The 16,521-nt window shown below is 38.4% G+C and overlaps 1 protein-coding gene across 1 annotated transcript in view; it reads right to left on the bottom strand.

Annotated features, from left to right (window-relative positions):
* Positions 1-242: 242 nt before the first annotated feature.
* LOC148999049 (4-diphosphocytidyl-2-C-methyl-D-erythritol kinase, chloroplastic-like) overlaps positions 243-16,521 on the bottom strand; it is a 30,033-nt gene continuing 13,754 nt past the window's right edge. Inside the window, exons 10-11 of the mRNA XM_089141505.1 lie at positions 1,552-1,637; positions 243-722 (exon numbers count right to left, since the gene is read on the bottom strand). Coding sequence (XP_088997631.1) covers positions 607-722; positions 1,552-1,637 — 202 coding nt within the window. The 3' untranslated portion in view covers positions 243-606. The remainder of the gene's footprint in view (positions 723-1,551; positions 1,638-16,521) is intronic.

Consider the following 16,521-nt stretch of genomic DNA (forward strand, 5'->3'; position numbering starts at 1 on the left):
AGCAAATGAATCATACCTACTCATAATGGAAATCAGCGATACCCGTCACTTGTATTTCACTTGAACGCAATCTATAACCGTTTGACTTAAAAAAACAGAGAAAATAACAAACAGTTGTTATGTCAGATAAAATTTACTTCATGAAATTGAAATTTATGTTTCAAAAATAAACAACACTCCATGTTTACTTCTTTTGTTAGGTCTTAGCGGAGGTCTCGACTTCGCCGCTATGATCTTTCCAGTAGTTCATATAGAAGCTCATTTCATTCATATCCGTTGTTATGATGTTCCATATTCAAATAGTGTTTATCAAACGGTTTTTGACAACAATTGTGTTTTTCAGAACAGAAAACACTAATTAACAGCTTCTGAATGGGTTATCAGACAGGTTCCAAGTCTTTTTGTTACACCTGACTATCACTAAACCACAAATTTTCTTCAACTTATTTTCGTTTTTTAACCATATACACAAACTGATCCCCTTTTTCTTTTATTCACTTGCTAATTTTCTCACCCGGAAGTCAGTGTCCCTTCTTTAGTACCCTGCAGTATATGACTATATGCAATGAAAGGCAACTTCTCTAGACTATCAAATGTTTCATTTTTCTAGACGATGACCCCCTCCTCAGTTGTTGGCAACTCCATGGATGAATCACAAGAAGATGTCGTTGAAGAAGGTTCTGTGTACCACTGGTTCTCTCCCCGGGTAAGAAAGCATGCCTCTGCAGTAGAAGCCATGAAGATAAAGAATTATGCTAGAGGGGATTATTCTGAGGAAATAGAATACTATAAAGCTCAAACAAATCAGTCAAGCAGTTGTTCCAGGCATGAATATCAATGGGATAGAATATGTTCTTTTTTAGATTTATTCTAAATACTGGTATCGTAAGTTGCAGAATGCTGAGAACCTGAAAATTGGGTTACCCCAATCTAAGGATTGCAATGTGGAGGTTTCACACATACCAGAGCTAGCTGCACCATAAACCTGCACTAAGAAGTATGCATGGGGCCAGTTATTTCACCAGGCAATAGAAGCTGGACCCTCGGTGGTGAGGTCAGATGGGGGATGATGGCAGCCAGAATTTTTCCAGTTTTAAATGCCATACACCCCCAACCCGTTTCTCTTTATAAAAAGAGGGTCATACAATATAGGAACACCTACAACCTGCCTCATTACCATCCCTATGGACCCTATCCCATTGATTTCTATGAACTTCTAACCGATGGTCCCCCAAGGAAACTCCAAAGGCATTCCTCTTCCTAACCTTACAACATGTTGTGAGGCACCAATGGTTGAAGAGCTTCAGGCAGAATGAATGTGAATAGAAAGTCATGTTGGGGCCTTTTCTGTAGGATAAAATTAGGAGAAAGTAAAAAAGTAATAGCATTGGTTCCCTTCTGAAAAAATACCTCTCCCATAACACACCTAAATTTAAACCCAAAATCCCCATGTCAAGAGATGCCAGATGTAAGTATGAAGAAGCCTCATAATTCTACAGATTACATGAATCAACTTTTTTATTCTCATAGATGCTAACGTAACTTGTTTACCTGATAAAAATACATCCCTGTATTCATCATCATCATATAAAAATTGAGGAAGATCTGGAGATCCAACTCCAACAATGGTGCTTCCGCTGCATGAAAAAGAGAGAATCTTAAACTTTGAGGATGTTAGCAAGGAAAGAGGAAAGAAGGCACCAAAGCTCAGCTTTTGACAAAAGCTAAATTGATATTTTGAAATAACACCCAACAGCAAATGCACCACCTACTGCAAGGGGGATGCTGGCAATTCCAACAGTTGGATGGACAGGCATTGACCAAATATCAAAATCAGCCTCCAATTCAATCATTTATCCTCCATGTAATGGTAAATATAACTCTTTACGTCTATACATTCCCCCATAGTATGGTACACCTGTCCTTTGTCCTGAAGTTTTCAATAGTTAGGTTTGCTAAGTGGCCAACTCAGATAGAGTTGAAACTTCACATGGGCAGGGGCCAATCAGTCCACAGAATTTTCTTCAAGTGACACTTAGATATTCTTTGAATCAACATGTTCTATGATTGGCCACAGTGAACAGAATATACATTCTGCAATTTAGAATAAATAGCAGTTGGTACAAGAATGTAGTTCACATCAGTGACGGAAAGAACCATTTCATTTTATTTTTATTTTTAAATTATAATAAGTTGTATCTATATGTGAAATGATGTGCTTAATTTTGACACAAACATTTCTCCAGACATACATACACAACCTGTTTTCTTAGTCCTTACTTTTCAGTGTTCTCATTTACCCTCTCTTTTTTTAAATGAGAAACTGCACCCACTGCCACCTCTATCTTGTTTGCCAATTACCCATTTAGATTTTTGGATCCCTAGAGAATAACTACATCTCTATCAATTTTTAATTCAGTCTGCATGGAAGACAAGTTATATAATCAATGGCAAAACATTGTGCAATCAATTTTTCCTAGGGGATTGACATGGTGAAGCAGGACTCTTAGAACATCAACTCAGAGCTTTGAGGTACTGGAACGCATTTCAAAGGGAAGAAAAACAAAATCCTCTCACATTTCCCAGTCCTCTCATGCTCTTATTATATTTTCAAATCAGAATACTAACATTCTACCAGGGTCTTTCAATTTTAACATAAATAAATGAAAAACAACATAACAAACCATAGATAACCAGCTAGTTTTGTAACACCCAGCATGCATGTCACAGTTATTTATCACATTATAAGTCCTTGAATATTTTATCAATATTGTACCACAATTTTATTTAGGTACTTCAGTAATAGCATAGTTGCAATTTTCAGCATGGTCAGTTAACACAACAGCAGTTGATGTAGATCAAAAGCCCATAGGAACACGCCCCACAATCAGCCAGCAAGCTCGTGGGATGCAATTGCTGTAAAAGGCAGCCTGGTCTGATGATATGGCGAGTTTTAGGTGATTTGATGTAGCATCACATAAGGAAGCCCTACCTCCAAATAGAAACTTGGATGAAGAACTAAAAGGACAAAACACTGTTCACGTGAACAGTGTCACAGCCTGGGACCTATTTAAGTGGAAACATTCTTAGAAGATTTGTGGGTCCAAGATCAGATTACATGAAGATTTTTACTCTTGGGAAACTTAGAAGTTTAGTTTAGTTTAGTTTAGTTTCTGCTGTTGTTTTTTATGCATGTGGCTGAATTATAAAGCCTAATAGTTTCCTTTAATTAGTTTCTATTTTTTGTAAGATTTGTTATAGGAGTTAGAATAAGATTATACTGTTGCTAGGTCAGCCTTTCAACACTGAAGGGGGGAAACCAGGCCTTAGATTAAGGCTCTAATACCATGTTACAATTCCAGAATCTGTGATTAGGTAAGCATAGAGAAGAAGGGAGAAGAGAAAAGATGAAGAGAAGTCGTGATGGAGGGATGAGAGTTGTATGTACTTCTCCCCCCAGTCAAGATAGCTTTATTTATATGAAGAGAATACATAGATATGGACAGAATATTCTGTCCACTTTCCCAAAAAAATAGAAAGACTGAAAAATAGTAACTTCTATAGTTCACTTCAAATCAGATCTAAATCTAAGTTTCCTCAACTAATTACATAGGAAATCTGGAAATAAATCAGTGCCAAATCTAACAAAAAAAATCACATAAGATCTATTAATATCTTGCTGACCAAGCAACAATATAATATTATTCTAACTCCGTCTTTAACAAGATTCTATTGTCAATGGTTACTAAGTTATTAGTTTCTATTTTCAGTCTATTATGTTTCTATTTTTTCATCGAAACAGCTTCCCAACAAAAATTGTTCTGGATAAGGTTGCGTAGGAAAATTGCCCCACCAATCTCTACTTGTGTGGAAGTGTTTGGCATCAGGTTTGCCCTTTTAAGATTCTATTCCTTATAAAGCTTTAGCCAAGCTATAAATGGACCCTTTAACTGCAATATAAGATCAGACTTCAGAGAAATCAAATTTGCAGGCCATGTTTCCATTGTTTATGGAGGAATCCACGTTCAACAGCTGAGATAGCTGGGGGTGAGAGACCTACGGCTGAGATAGCCCATCCCCCTACCCCTTAGCCCCTTCTCCCTATCTTTTCTTTCTTTATGTTCACATTGTGTCTGCAACAATTCATCAAGGTCTCCAACTGAAGATCAGAATCCATCCTCAGTTGATTCTAGAGGCTGCTACTGCTGTTACCACTGTAGCTGAACTTGTGATTTAGGCAGTTGCTGCAGCTTGTGAAGATTTTATGATTCAAAAACCCCAGGTCAAAATTGACTAAGATTTGGAGTTCTTTCTATTGAGAGGATTGCACCTACACTCTATCCCAATCCAGGCCCATTCCATTGGCTGGATCGCTACACAGCCATTACCTTTTATTTCTAGACTAATACTGTGAAACCCGGCCCTAGCCTTAACCCGGATACTCTATTGTTTGTGTCTGAAGACCCGAAGTAGAAGTGGAAGTCAACTATGGGTCATATCAGTAGAAGACATGGTGTTCGACTCCGAACCCCATGGAGATTGACGATGATGCCCCATACTTGAAGACCTTGTTGGATTTGGAAAAGAGACTACACCTTGATGAAGAGAAGATTGGTTGATGACCTTAGAGCTTGGTTAGACATGATTTGAAGGCGTTTCTCCATGCTAGGTAAGTTATAGTTTGTGTTTAAAATCTCGTTTGATTCCGATAAGAGAAAGGCCCTTAATTCCCTGATTCAGGCTTTGCTGACAGCCTGGGTCAACTTGGTCAGTCTACCCAGCCAATCGACCCAAGCAAACAGAATTCGAGTAGAATCTTCTGTTTAGGTTTATATTGCTATATATACCATAGTACTTCGTATTTTTAGTATCCCTAGCCTCCAAAACACTTAGAGAACGAAAGAAACTCCTCTCCAAGCCTCCAAGAGTGTTGAAGAAGATCAAACCTTGCAACATTTAGTAATCACTCTAATATGTTATTGATTCATTCTTACTATGATCATTCTCTTCTATGAACTGAGATTATGAAGAAGATGCTACATCCTTGTAATCATGTCTTCTACAATCTCTATTCATTCACTCATGCTATGATCTTTATATTCATTATCAACCATGATTCTTATGTTTTCTACATGCATCTATGATCATATTCTTATTTTGATTCTTCTAGCATTATAGATGCATCTCCATGATCATTCATACTCTTGATTTACTGTATTAGTCTACTAGAATGAGATCTCATCATCTCTAGTTCATCTCTTTCATTCATAACATGTTTTCAATGAAAACTATGTTTTCTACCAAATTAGAAAGTATGTTTTTAAATTAGTAAGTATTGGTTTTTATCGTCATTTGATGTCTAATACATGTTAGATAGTCTTAGATTACTGTGTTAGACATTCCCTCCAAGTTTCGTAGCATTCTGGATCATGTAGAATAGGTTTCGGACCAAAAATCTGATTTTGGACTCGTACTGTTCACTGGGCAGACTGCTTGGGTCGATTGGACCAATCTTCCCAGCCAATCTACCCGGCATGACAGCAAGGGATTTCTTCTTCGTCCGTTTCGATTCATTTGATGCTTATTCTTTTAGGACTGCTTCTTAATGATTGTATGATGCTTATCTAGGGTTTGTTTGCTAACTTTGGATTCATCCTCTTGTCCGTCCGGAATATCTTCGAATCTATTTAAGGTAAGGACAGTTATTACCATATTTACATAGATTGCATGAATCTTAGTTTCTAAATTGGGAACTACCTAGATTTGTTACTGATATTGTAGTTTCTATTATGATATGACTGTTGTAAGTACAGTAGGTTCGTACTTTCATATTTACCTTATGTACTTGATTATGTATGGACTCTTACTCATATATATTATATGTTCAATTATTATTGTCTATATGTATTCTTTCATATGATGAGATATCTGTCGTGGTTGATATGACTGATTTGGGATTGTGATTGATTAGGTATGATTTGGGATTGGGGAATGTCCTCTTGACATTTCTATCCTTGGATATCAGTGGGAATAGTATGAGATATTTCCGATGGTGCCCTTTGACGCTTTCCCGGATTATTGGTTGTCATACCTAGGACTTGTCTAGCAGTGTTTGGCTAGGATATCCCTGTTATATCAGACCCAATTCGGAAGGGTATTGCAATGGGGATTTATGGGCGCTCAAGACTGGTAATCAACCAGTGAGGGGACATGAATCACATTGTGGGGGCCATTCGTTGGTAGGGTCACATTTGTAGACTTGGGCTCATGAGCGCTCAAGACCGGTAGCCAATCCGTGAGGGGACATGAGAGCTTCCCATCTACTACTTGTGGATGACCAATAGGGTTGATGAGTCCGTAGTCTGGGACTATGCTGACTCTAGTGTGAAGGATACCAGAAAGGATCGCCAGGGGCGAAGAATGGACGTATCTAGATCTGAGTTGATATAACCAAGTAGATGACTTGCATTTGGCTAGGCTTTACCCTGACATGCGCCAATACTTAGACCAATGGTTATGTGAGAGAGAGGTGACCTAAACCCCAGCCATGGAATGTATAAGAGGGATGCAAAACCTAACTACCACCGGCAGACCCAAGATGCCAAGATGGCTGAGGGAGAGTGAATGACTTTCCCAAAGAAATATGGTGCTATGACTTAAAGCATGTCTACCTATAGAGACCAGCATACATAGAGTTAGACTCATACATGCATTGTATGTCTCATATCATATCGCATCATGCTATGTTTCTGTTATCATGTTATTTATATTGTTATGGAATGACTTGCCTTGCTAAGTTCTCTCGAATTCACTCCTTTTGTACAAATTTCTTTTGTTAGATTACTCTACAGGTATAGATGACTATGAAGGCCAATATGAGGAAGCGCAAGCTGAAGAAGCATACTACACGCAAGGTGTTGGCAACTATGAAGATCTCGTTGATGATCCCTCGCGTGATCATGCTTCATACCATGATTAGCCCTACAGTTGAGTTGGAGCGTCCGAGCTTGATTTCCGAAGTCTATACTTACGAAGACGTTCTTTATAAAGTAGAATAGACTCTAGCTTAGTTTGATTACTTCTTTTTTTTCTTTTCTTATGGAACCGGTTGTAATCTTCTTTTAACATTCGAACGACTTTCCGCTGTACTCGTGGAGTGAGATTCCGCCTCACTCTACATTTTGATTATAATATATATATTGGTATCATTTCCGCACTTTGATGATTATTTCGTTACTTTACTTTGATCTATTAATTAACTTTGTTAACATTGATTTAGTCTTGTTCTTGATTATATTATTGTGAATGTGGGAGGTTGATTTCCTCAATACTGATCTTCGAGACTGTGGATCACACACTCGGGTATGCCAGGTAGGGTACCGGCTGGGTGGATATGACAAATACTAGACCAGAACTTGGGTTTCGCTACTTGAGTTATTTGAAGCTTGAACAACATATTAGGATTGTTACCCTTCGGTTTACAATCTCACATTAGCAGTAGACTGATTCCAGCTGGGATCAACACAATAAGAAAACGTTTATTACCTTTTTCTCTTTCCCTCTAGTTCACATATGAAAGAACATAGAGAAGGATAAGAAGAAGAAGGATGATGCTGATCAAAAACCAAAGAGGCCTTTTCTAAAGAAACAACCTAGGTGATGCAGATCCAGCACTGAATTGGTCTATTTTTCTTTGAAATCAACCTAGGGATGATGATAGAGGTGTTAAGCCTTTGATAATAGGTTTATGTAGTCATAGGCCTATTCTATGGGCCCAAAAGTCTAGCATCCAAGTACGAAATTAAGTTAGTTTAATAGTTTTGATTGGTCTAATTATGTAAATTCTGGGCCACTTAAGTTACACTGGCAGAATAACATTTTTCTTGTGTTTTATTTCAGCTTTAAGAGTTTAAATTAATTAGTTTCTATTAGAAGTCTGAATTCTATAACCAGCCAACAGTAGGAAGATCAAAGAAGAGAAAGCAAGAGAGAATAGAAGGAAGAAGTGAAGAGAATTGGGAAGAGGGAGAGTTGTGCAAGAACTACAGCTCTCCCTAAGTTTATTTATAGATCTGGGATGATCTCCCAGAATATTACAAAATAAGGAAGTAACACATTCTCAGCATATTTAAATAATCTGAAACCAAATAAGGACAGCTGTCCTAAGAATCATTCCAATCTAATCTATACTTGCAGCCTAAGTAAACTATAAAAGTAAAAGCACTTAGTAGAAAGACAAATTACCCCTCATGATACATATTTTAACACTCCCTCTCAAGCTAGAGCATACAAGTCAAAGGCTCCAGCTTGGAATAACAAAAACATATATTGAAAACTTCATCACTCTTGAGCACAAGCCAACATTGATAAACACACCGAGAGAACTTCACTAGGAGATGATCAACAACAACTTTAAAAAACAATCTTGATGTCATCAAACAATGAAAAATGTGCAGCTCCAATGTTGCATATAAGCTCTCCACAAGAAGCAAGTAATAGTTAAAAGTATGAGTAAATAAAAGACAGAATGGGTTTCTACAGACCAAGTAGATAAATAAAAGGTTGTATGAGTTGTTGCAAATCAAGTAGGTAGGTTAAAGTAGTATGGGTTACAATGGACCAAATAGGTAGACAAAAGGCAGTATGGATTACTAAAAGCCAAGTAAGTATGTAAAAGGCAATATGGGTTACTACGGACTAAGTAGGAAATGTTGTTGTAGAATACCATCTTAGGAGGATAAAGATCTTCACTAATAATATTCTTCAACAAATCTTGAGTAGATAAAGAATGAGTCTCCAATCTCCCCCTCATGTGTAGCATTACACGTGGATTAGACAAAATAATAACCAAAAATAGGACTACCACCAGATCATCAATGATAATGGCAACAAAAGGAAAGAACCAAACTCTTTCAAGCTTGCTGAGAATAGCATGCTTAGTGGTAATAGAGATCTTGCTCTTTTGGTAACAAATTTGAACAGCTATAACAACTAAGAACTTCTTCAACCTGGTTCGCCAGAAAATAAACCCCCAAAATATCATTAATTGGATCAATGGGGCAAGACATTATCTTTAAAAATTCTGGAGAGCGCTGGCCAGGAAACAAATTGCAGGCAGGATATTCAGGTACATGGAACAGCAGACATTTCTTCATGTAATCAGCTTCAAAACCTTCAAACCTTCATGACTTGTTTAGAAGGTCTAGTTCATACTTGAACAACGAAGAGCATAGAAACATAGCAATACCAGTAGATAGAAATTCTTTCTTCAAATTAGAAGCTTCAAACAACTCTCAAATCGGCAATCACATAGAGAAACAAGTGTTGATTAAACCTACTCTGATACCATGTTAGAAGTCTAAATTCTATAACCAACCAACAGGAGGAAGATCGAAGAAGAGAAAACAAGGAAGAAGTGAAGAGAATTTGGAAGAGGGAGAGTTGCGCAAGATACTAGAACTCTCCCTAAGTTAATTTATTTATAGATCTAGGATGATCTCCCAAAATATTACAAAATAAGGAAAGTTATTTTGATATCTTCTCAAAATAAACTGAAACCAAATAAGGAAAGATGTCTTGAGAATCATTCCAATCTAATCTTACTTGCAGCAAGTAAACTATAAAAGTAAAAACACTTAGTAGAAACACAAATTACCCCTCATGGTACATATTCTAACAGTTTATATTTTCATAGTTAAATCAGTTTCTAAGTCCTAATTTCAGTGGGACTTCTTATGTAAGGCTATAAATAGGCCCCCATTCATCAGATTAGGGATCAGATATGAATGAAAATGACCTTCCCTTTCGAACACTAAGTGTTTTTCCGCCAGTTCTTTCAATTAGTTTGAAGATCCAAGCATTAGGAGTTCTAGCCCTCTCGGTTAGTTTAATGATCCAAAAACCTAGGAAGGTTCTACGTGAATAAAGCATACACCTCCGATTGGTTGAAGATTAGAGTTCAACCTTCATTCTCCATTTGAGTATTCCATCCTCAAGGCTCCATCCAAGTGTCTAGAAGCCTACACTCCATTCCCCTTCTTATGTCACAAATTTTATTTTTTTTTCTATTTTTGTTAATCTTTTTTTTTTTTTTTTTTTTTTTTGTGGAATTTTTAGAGTTTCCAAGACACCAAAAATTCAAGGTCAGATCTACACCAATCTAACTGTTGAATGTGTCCCACACTTTAGGTACATCAACCCTCCAACCTTAGTGACCTTAGATCCCAATTTGACCCCATTTTGACCGTCCGATTTCAAGATATAAATACTTTCTTGAAGTTTAGTACTCCATACTACAACAACAACAATAAGCCTTGTCCCTACTAAATGGGGTTGGCTACATGGATTCTTGCCTTCCAATCAGTTCTATTTGAGTCCCCATGCTAGATACAAAGCCTAAGCTTTGTATTTCCTATCTCACCACTTCTTTAAAGGTTATCTTAGGTCTACCCTTACCTCTTTTAGTCCCTTCAATCTGGATTATATCACTTCTCTGTACAGGGGCATTTATAGGTCTTCATTGAACATGGCCGTGCCACCTCAAACGACTTTCTCGAAGCTTATCACTTATGGGAGCAACTCCCAAACAACTCTAATATGATCATTCCTTTATCTTATCCTTCCTAGTTTTGCCACTCATCCATCTTAGCATCCTCATTTCTGCTACACTTATTTTATCTATATGATTCTTTTTAACAGTCCAACACTCTGCACCGTACATCATAGCTGGTCGAATAACGGTCCTATAAAATTTTCCTTTAAGCTTTAATGGAATACACCGATCACACAAGACCCCGGACGCACCTATTCACTTCACCCACCCTAATTTAATTCTTTAGGAAACATCATCCTCTATATCACTTCTTTTATTTATGATTGAACCTAGGTACCTAAATCAATCACTCTGAGGAATCTCCTTATTGTCAAGTATCACCACCTCATCGTCTGCTCGATCATGACTAAAGCTACAAACTCGATATTCTGTCTTCGTTCTACTAAGTTTAAAGCCTATTGATTCCAAAGCTGCTCTCCATGATTCTAACTTGGTATAATTCCCACTTGAGTCTCATCAATCAACACAATATCATCAACAAAAAACATACACCAAGGGACATCATCTTGAATGTCTTTGGTCAATTCATCCATTACAAGTGCAAATAGATATGGGCTTAAAGTTGATCCTTGATGTAGCCTAACTGTAATTGGGAATTCATTACTTTGTCCCCTCACTGTTCTTACACTTGTCGCCGAACCATCATATATATCTTTAACTATATCTACATATTTACTTGCAACACTTCTTTTCTCTAGTAGTTGCCAAATTAACGCTTTAGGAATTCTATCATAAGCTTTTTCTAGGTCAATAAATACCATATAAAGATCTTTCCTACATTCTCTATACCTTTCCATAAGTCTCCTAATTAGGTAAATAGCCTCCATTGTAGATCTTCCCGACATAAACCTAAATTGGTTGTCCGTAATTGTAGTTAAGTGTCTCAAACGGGTTTCAATTCTCTCTCACATAATTTCCTAATATAGCTCATCAATTTAATGCCCCTATAGTTATTACAATTTTGAATATCTCCTTTATTTTTGTAAATTGGAACCACGATGCTTCTCCTCCATTCATCTGGCATTTTTCTTGTGTTCATAATCTTATTAAACAACTTAGTCAACCAAACTAGTCCATGGGTTCCTAAGTTCTTCCATACTTCTATTAGGATTTCATCAGGACCTTGTGTATTGTTAGTTTCTTCCTCCCTAGTGCTTCTTTTACTTTGGACATTGAAATTCTCCGTATATAAGTTCAAAAATTAGTGCCTTGGTGAATGGTATAATCGTCTGAATCATAAGTGCTTGAAGTATACTCGTTTAGTAGACTAGAGAAATAGATTTCCCATCTTTTCTTAATGTCCTCATCACATACTAGTATTTTACCATCTCCATTTTTAATACATCTAACATGGTCAAGATCTCTACTCTTCCTATCCCTTATCTTAGCTATCTTATAAATAGATTTTTTTCCCTTCCTTCGTGCCCAACTTATTGTATAACTCTTCATACTTCTTTTCCCTTGTTTTTCCCGCAATTTTTTTAGCTTCGTTTCTATCCAACCTATACCTTTAAAGATCCTCAACATCCTTAGTTCTTTGCCATGTCTTAAAACTAGCTTTCTTATTCCTAATGGCAGCTTGAACCTCACTATCCCTCCACCAAGTCTCTCTATAAGAATGAAGCTTTCCTTTTAATTCACCTTGAAAATCTTTAGCCACCTTCTTGATACACAGCCATTCCACATCACATTGGTATCCCCTTTAAAATCCTACTTTCCTTGTTTGACTACTTTATTAGCGAAGGACTTCGAGCACTCTCCTTTGAAGTTCCACCATCTTATCCTGGGATAGTTAACCTTGCGCCTTTTATTAGTTTTTGGGATTAGGCACATACTCAAGACCACAAGTCTATGTTATGCAATTAAGCTTTCCCCAGGTATCACCTTGCAATCCTTGCACAACAATCTATTAGTCCATAATACCCTAAAAACAAGAGCCTTTACATCTCCCAATTTAGCCACCCAAACCCAACCAAACTTGGGGGATCATACACCTATATCTTTACCTCATTCCCTCCCAGGTTTGCCATATTCCCATAACTTTTGATCCGATATCTCAAGAACTTGCCCATACCACAATACATTAAAATTTAACACCCCATCATCCTTTATACTACTTCATTCCAATTAATCCAACCAAGGAATTCAGAGGTCACTAACCAAAATCCATCCTTACTAACAAAATCATTCCATCACAGCCTATAACACAAATAACCCTCATATCCCATGACCAAAATTTCAAGTAGCCATATGTTAGTCCTACATATGTTGGTTCTCTTAAAAGATCTTAGAAGAAGTGTCCCTTATTAAATTGAGCTTGCATCAAGTGGTATCAGAGCATAGAAGAACCAACTACCATTAGAGATGAGAAAGAGGATGAAGAATTTATCCTAAAGCCACTAGATGAATTGATTGATGATGAATCAATGTTGAAGCTAACTGCAGATAAAGCTTCAAATAAAGAACACTACAACTATGAATTTGAGGAGTGCATTTTCTACACCAAGATGAGAACTAATGATCATAGCATATAGGAAATTGTTGTTCTTCTTTTTTCTCTTTTTTTTTTTTTTTTGTTTGGGGGGGGGGGGGGGAGTATGAATAAATAAATTCATTATCAAAGGAGATAAATGTACAAGAGCACAAGGGGCAAAGCCCAAGCAACGAGAGCCACAAGGCTCAAGAAATGAGAAATCAAATAGGCAACAAATTTAGCAACCACCTAAAAGTGCAATTGTAATATGGTATGCAAACACGTCATACAAAGCTACACCAATATAAAGCTTTTATTTTCCTTAAAAACGCGGCAACATAAAATCAACGATGAAGACGTAGCCAATTTGGTATTGTCCATCATTGGCGTGGAAGCTCCTTCAACAACCCTCACAATTGGGGATTGACAAAGGTTTAGGCACGACATCCACGGTTTTGCCAAAAAGGGGGGGGGGGGGAGAGGGGATAGTGGAATGGGCTAGAGAGAAGGGCAGGTGAGAGAAGTGGGATAAGGACTAGAAGAAAAGAGGGCCTAAATGGTTGTGCAAGTAGGGTGGTCAAGGGGTTGGGATAAAAGGGGGGCTGGGCCAAAAGGAACCAAAGGGGGAAGGACAAGGGCATGGGTTGAGCATATGGGCCAAGCCCAGTAGGGGAAGATGCAGGGAGGTGGAGAGAAGAATTTGGGATTAAGAGGGCAATGGGCTGAAGGAGTGGACTTATTAAGAGGGAAAGGTAGAAGTGGGGATCCAAGATGGGGGCCCATAAGGGAGGAAATATAGGGGCAAGAAGGGGAGGACAGAGAAGAGAGAAAGAAGAGTGTTAATTGTAATTCACATTGGTGGAGTAGCGAACGAGGGGGGGACCAGAGGGAGGGTAAACATCGAGGGGGGGGAAGCGTCAGGGGTGTCAGGGCAAGGATGGCAGCAAAGGCAGAGGGATTCCCGGAGAGAGACGCAGCCAGATTCCCAACCTAAGAAGCATAGACAGTGGTGGGACAAGTAAAGTGGTCCAACCAATTTTTAACTTGATTGTTACCTACCAAAGTATGGCAAGCTGCCGCTATAGACGCTGATAAACAGGGGGAGCACCAGTAGCGCATCCATACATCGATTTGGCCGGAGAAGCATCTCCAGACTTCTCAAACTGAGCACCATTTGCAGAACCACTAGCCACGTTAAAGTAACTTATTAGAGCAGCTACCACGACAAACGAGCCAGAGCTTCTGGTAGGCGGAGCTCGCCCCACCAGAGAAATTCGCAACAAAGTAGGAACTTGCACTAGAGCATTTCATAGCAAAGGAGGATTTCGCACTAGAGCTTGCATCAAAGCATTTTGTAGCAGATTCGAAGGCAATACTACAAAAACCCTGGGAGACAGGGATGAAGAGCACTCGTGAAGCACAAAGAGAGAGAGAGAGAGAGAGAGAGAGAGAGAGAGAGAGAGAGAGAGAGAGGAGAAGGATGTGTAGGACTACCAGCGTCTCTCTGCATCCTGCAACTAGTTATCGCTGGGAGGGTGGAGGAAGAAGAAAGTGAGAAAGGAAAAAAAGGTGAAAATGTTGTTAAGACTTTAGAAATGTATAATTCATGAGAACAAAGAACATCATTTGGCCATACAAGAAATTGTTGATAGTGATAGTTGTGTGAGTGTTGCTTCGGAGGCCTCTATTAAGAGGCTAAAGTTAACAACTGACAAACATCCCAAAACCTATAAAGTCTCTCTTATGACTAGTAATAAAACAAAGATAACTGAAGCTAAAATTCTCTTTAAAAGCTAAAATTCCCTTGAAGCTAAAATTCTCTTTAGAAGAAGTATGGTGTGATGTTAACCTCGTGAGAATCACAGATTTACTTTTGGGAAGACCCTAGTTACATGACAATGACGTCAACAATCAAGGAGGACAAATGAGTGCCAATATGTGCACAAGGGACAAAAAAATGTACTCCAGCCCCTAAACTTGCCAGCTGAGATTAAGAAAAAGAAAGTTATTCAAGCAAACTAGAAGGCAAAAAGTGTGAGAAGATGCTAAGTGTCCCAGGTCTAGAGGAAATATTATTAGCTCTTGGGAGAAGTCAGAAACTAACAATAGCGAATCAGATCCAACTTTTCCCCTAAACACAAGAGAAGTGGTTCCTCCCATGGATGCCAAGCTCACACAGCCCAAGGAAGAGCCAATGCCTACAGTTTCAATAAAGGAAATTTTGCACGTAGAAGGCAACACTAGAGGTGCTTACACAAACAATGCTGAAATTGGAAGAGTTACTGCCTAAGGAGATTGAAGTAACACCCAAAGTGCTGCCCGGCTGCCCCAACAATTACCTTCTCTATCTGATATCATCATGTCCTTGACCTAGTTTCAGGTTCTATTATACCTAAAGTAAAAGCGATAATATCTGAACCAAAACAACAGGGATTATACAAGTATAGGAGATTTTTGAAAAATAACAGATTAAAGCAAGCAAGATTTGACATAGCGCAAAAAAAAAGAAATTGAGAATACTCCCCTATAAGCTGTCAAAGTCCGACATGTTGCTCATGAAGAAATAGAGTGTGTGCCACAAATCTACAATATGAAGGACAATAAGGTCAGAGATGGTAATACAGAGGTTCACGAAGACAATGATCCAGACCGCTATACCAATAGAAGTTGTGACATAAGATCACAAGTGCATGGCTACTGATTTTGAGCATGAACATATCGAATTGTCATGCTGCCAAAGTTTTTGTCAAAAGAAATATTCCCAAAGTTGAAGACTTAATTCCTAATTTCCAATGCCAGAGCTTTGGCCAAGAATGGTGAAGGCTGCTAGTTTGTTCTGGAGTTAGTAGTAGTTAGTCTTGAGTCTAATGGGATTTAGTTAGGGGCTGCTATAACCCTTTAATTACAGCCCCTATTGTAAGCTCATGTTGGAAGAGAGGATGCCACGATGGAAGGACATAAGGATCTGCGAACGCCAGCACAGAACTTCCACGTCATTCTCAGAAGGTTGGGCAATACCCTGCTTAGCTGACGGAATATACTCACTAGAGGACAAGAGAATTACAGTCATTAGGTCGTGATAGGTTCACCAATGATTACCAAATTATCCGACTCCCAAGGTGTAATGGCCATTGCCAAATGATGTACAAATCTATGGTTCACAACCATAATGAGGCAATGAGAATTGTTATCCCAATCCCCTACTGTCTTCGTCTCTTCTCCTCTCTGTCCTTCTAAGGATCCTTTACCCTTGTCTGTTAAGATTTTTTGACAAGATCACAAAGTTCACAACAATATGGTCCGACCTGCTGGATTGCGATGGCAAAAGGAACCAGGCATACACACCTTGATGAGGCTGTTAAGCTGCTAGCAGCGACGGCGGCAGTGCAAGGAGAGAGGTTGAGCTCCCTACAGGGGACAGTTACCAAGTAAAGAG

The sequence above is a fragment of the Hakea prostrata genome, unplaced genomic scaffold, assembly GCF_041222555.1.
Source record: "Hakea prostrata isolate BN-2017 unplaced genomic scaffold, UWA_Hpros_2 contig_59, whole genome shotgun sequence".
NCBI lineage: Eukaryota > Viridiplantae > Streptophyta > Magnoliopsida > Proteales > Proteaceae > Hakea > Hakea prostrata.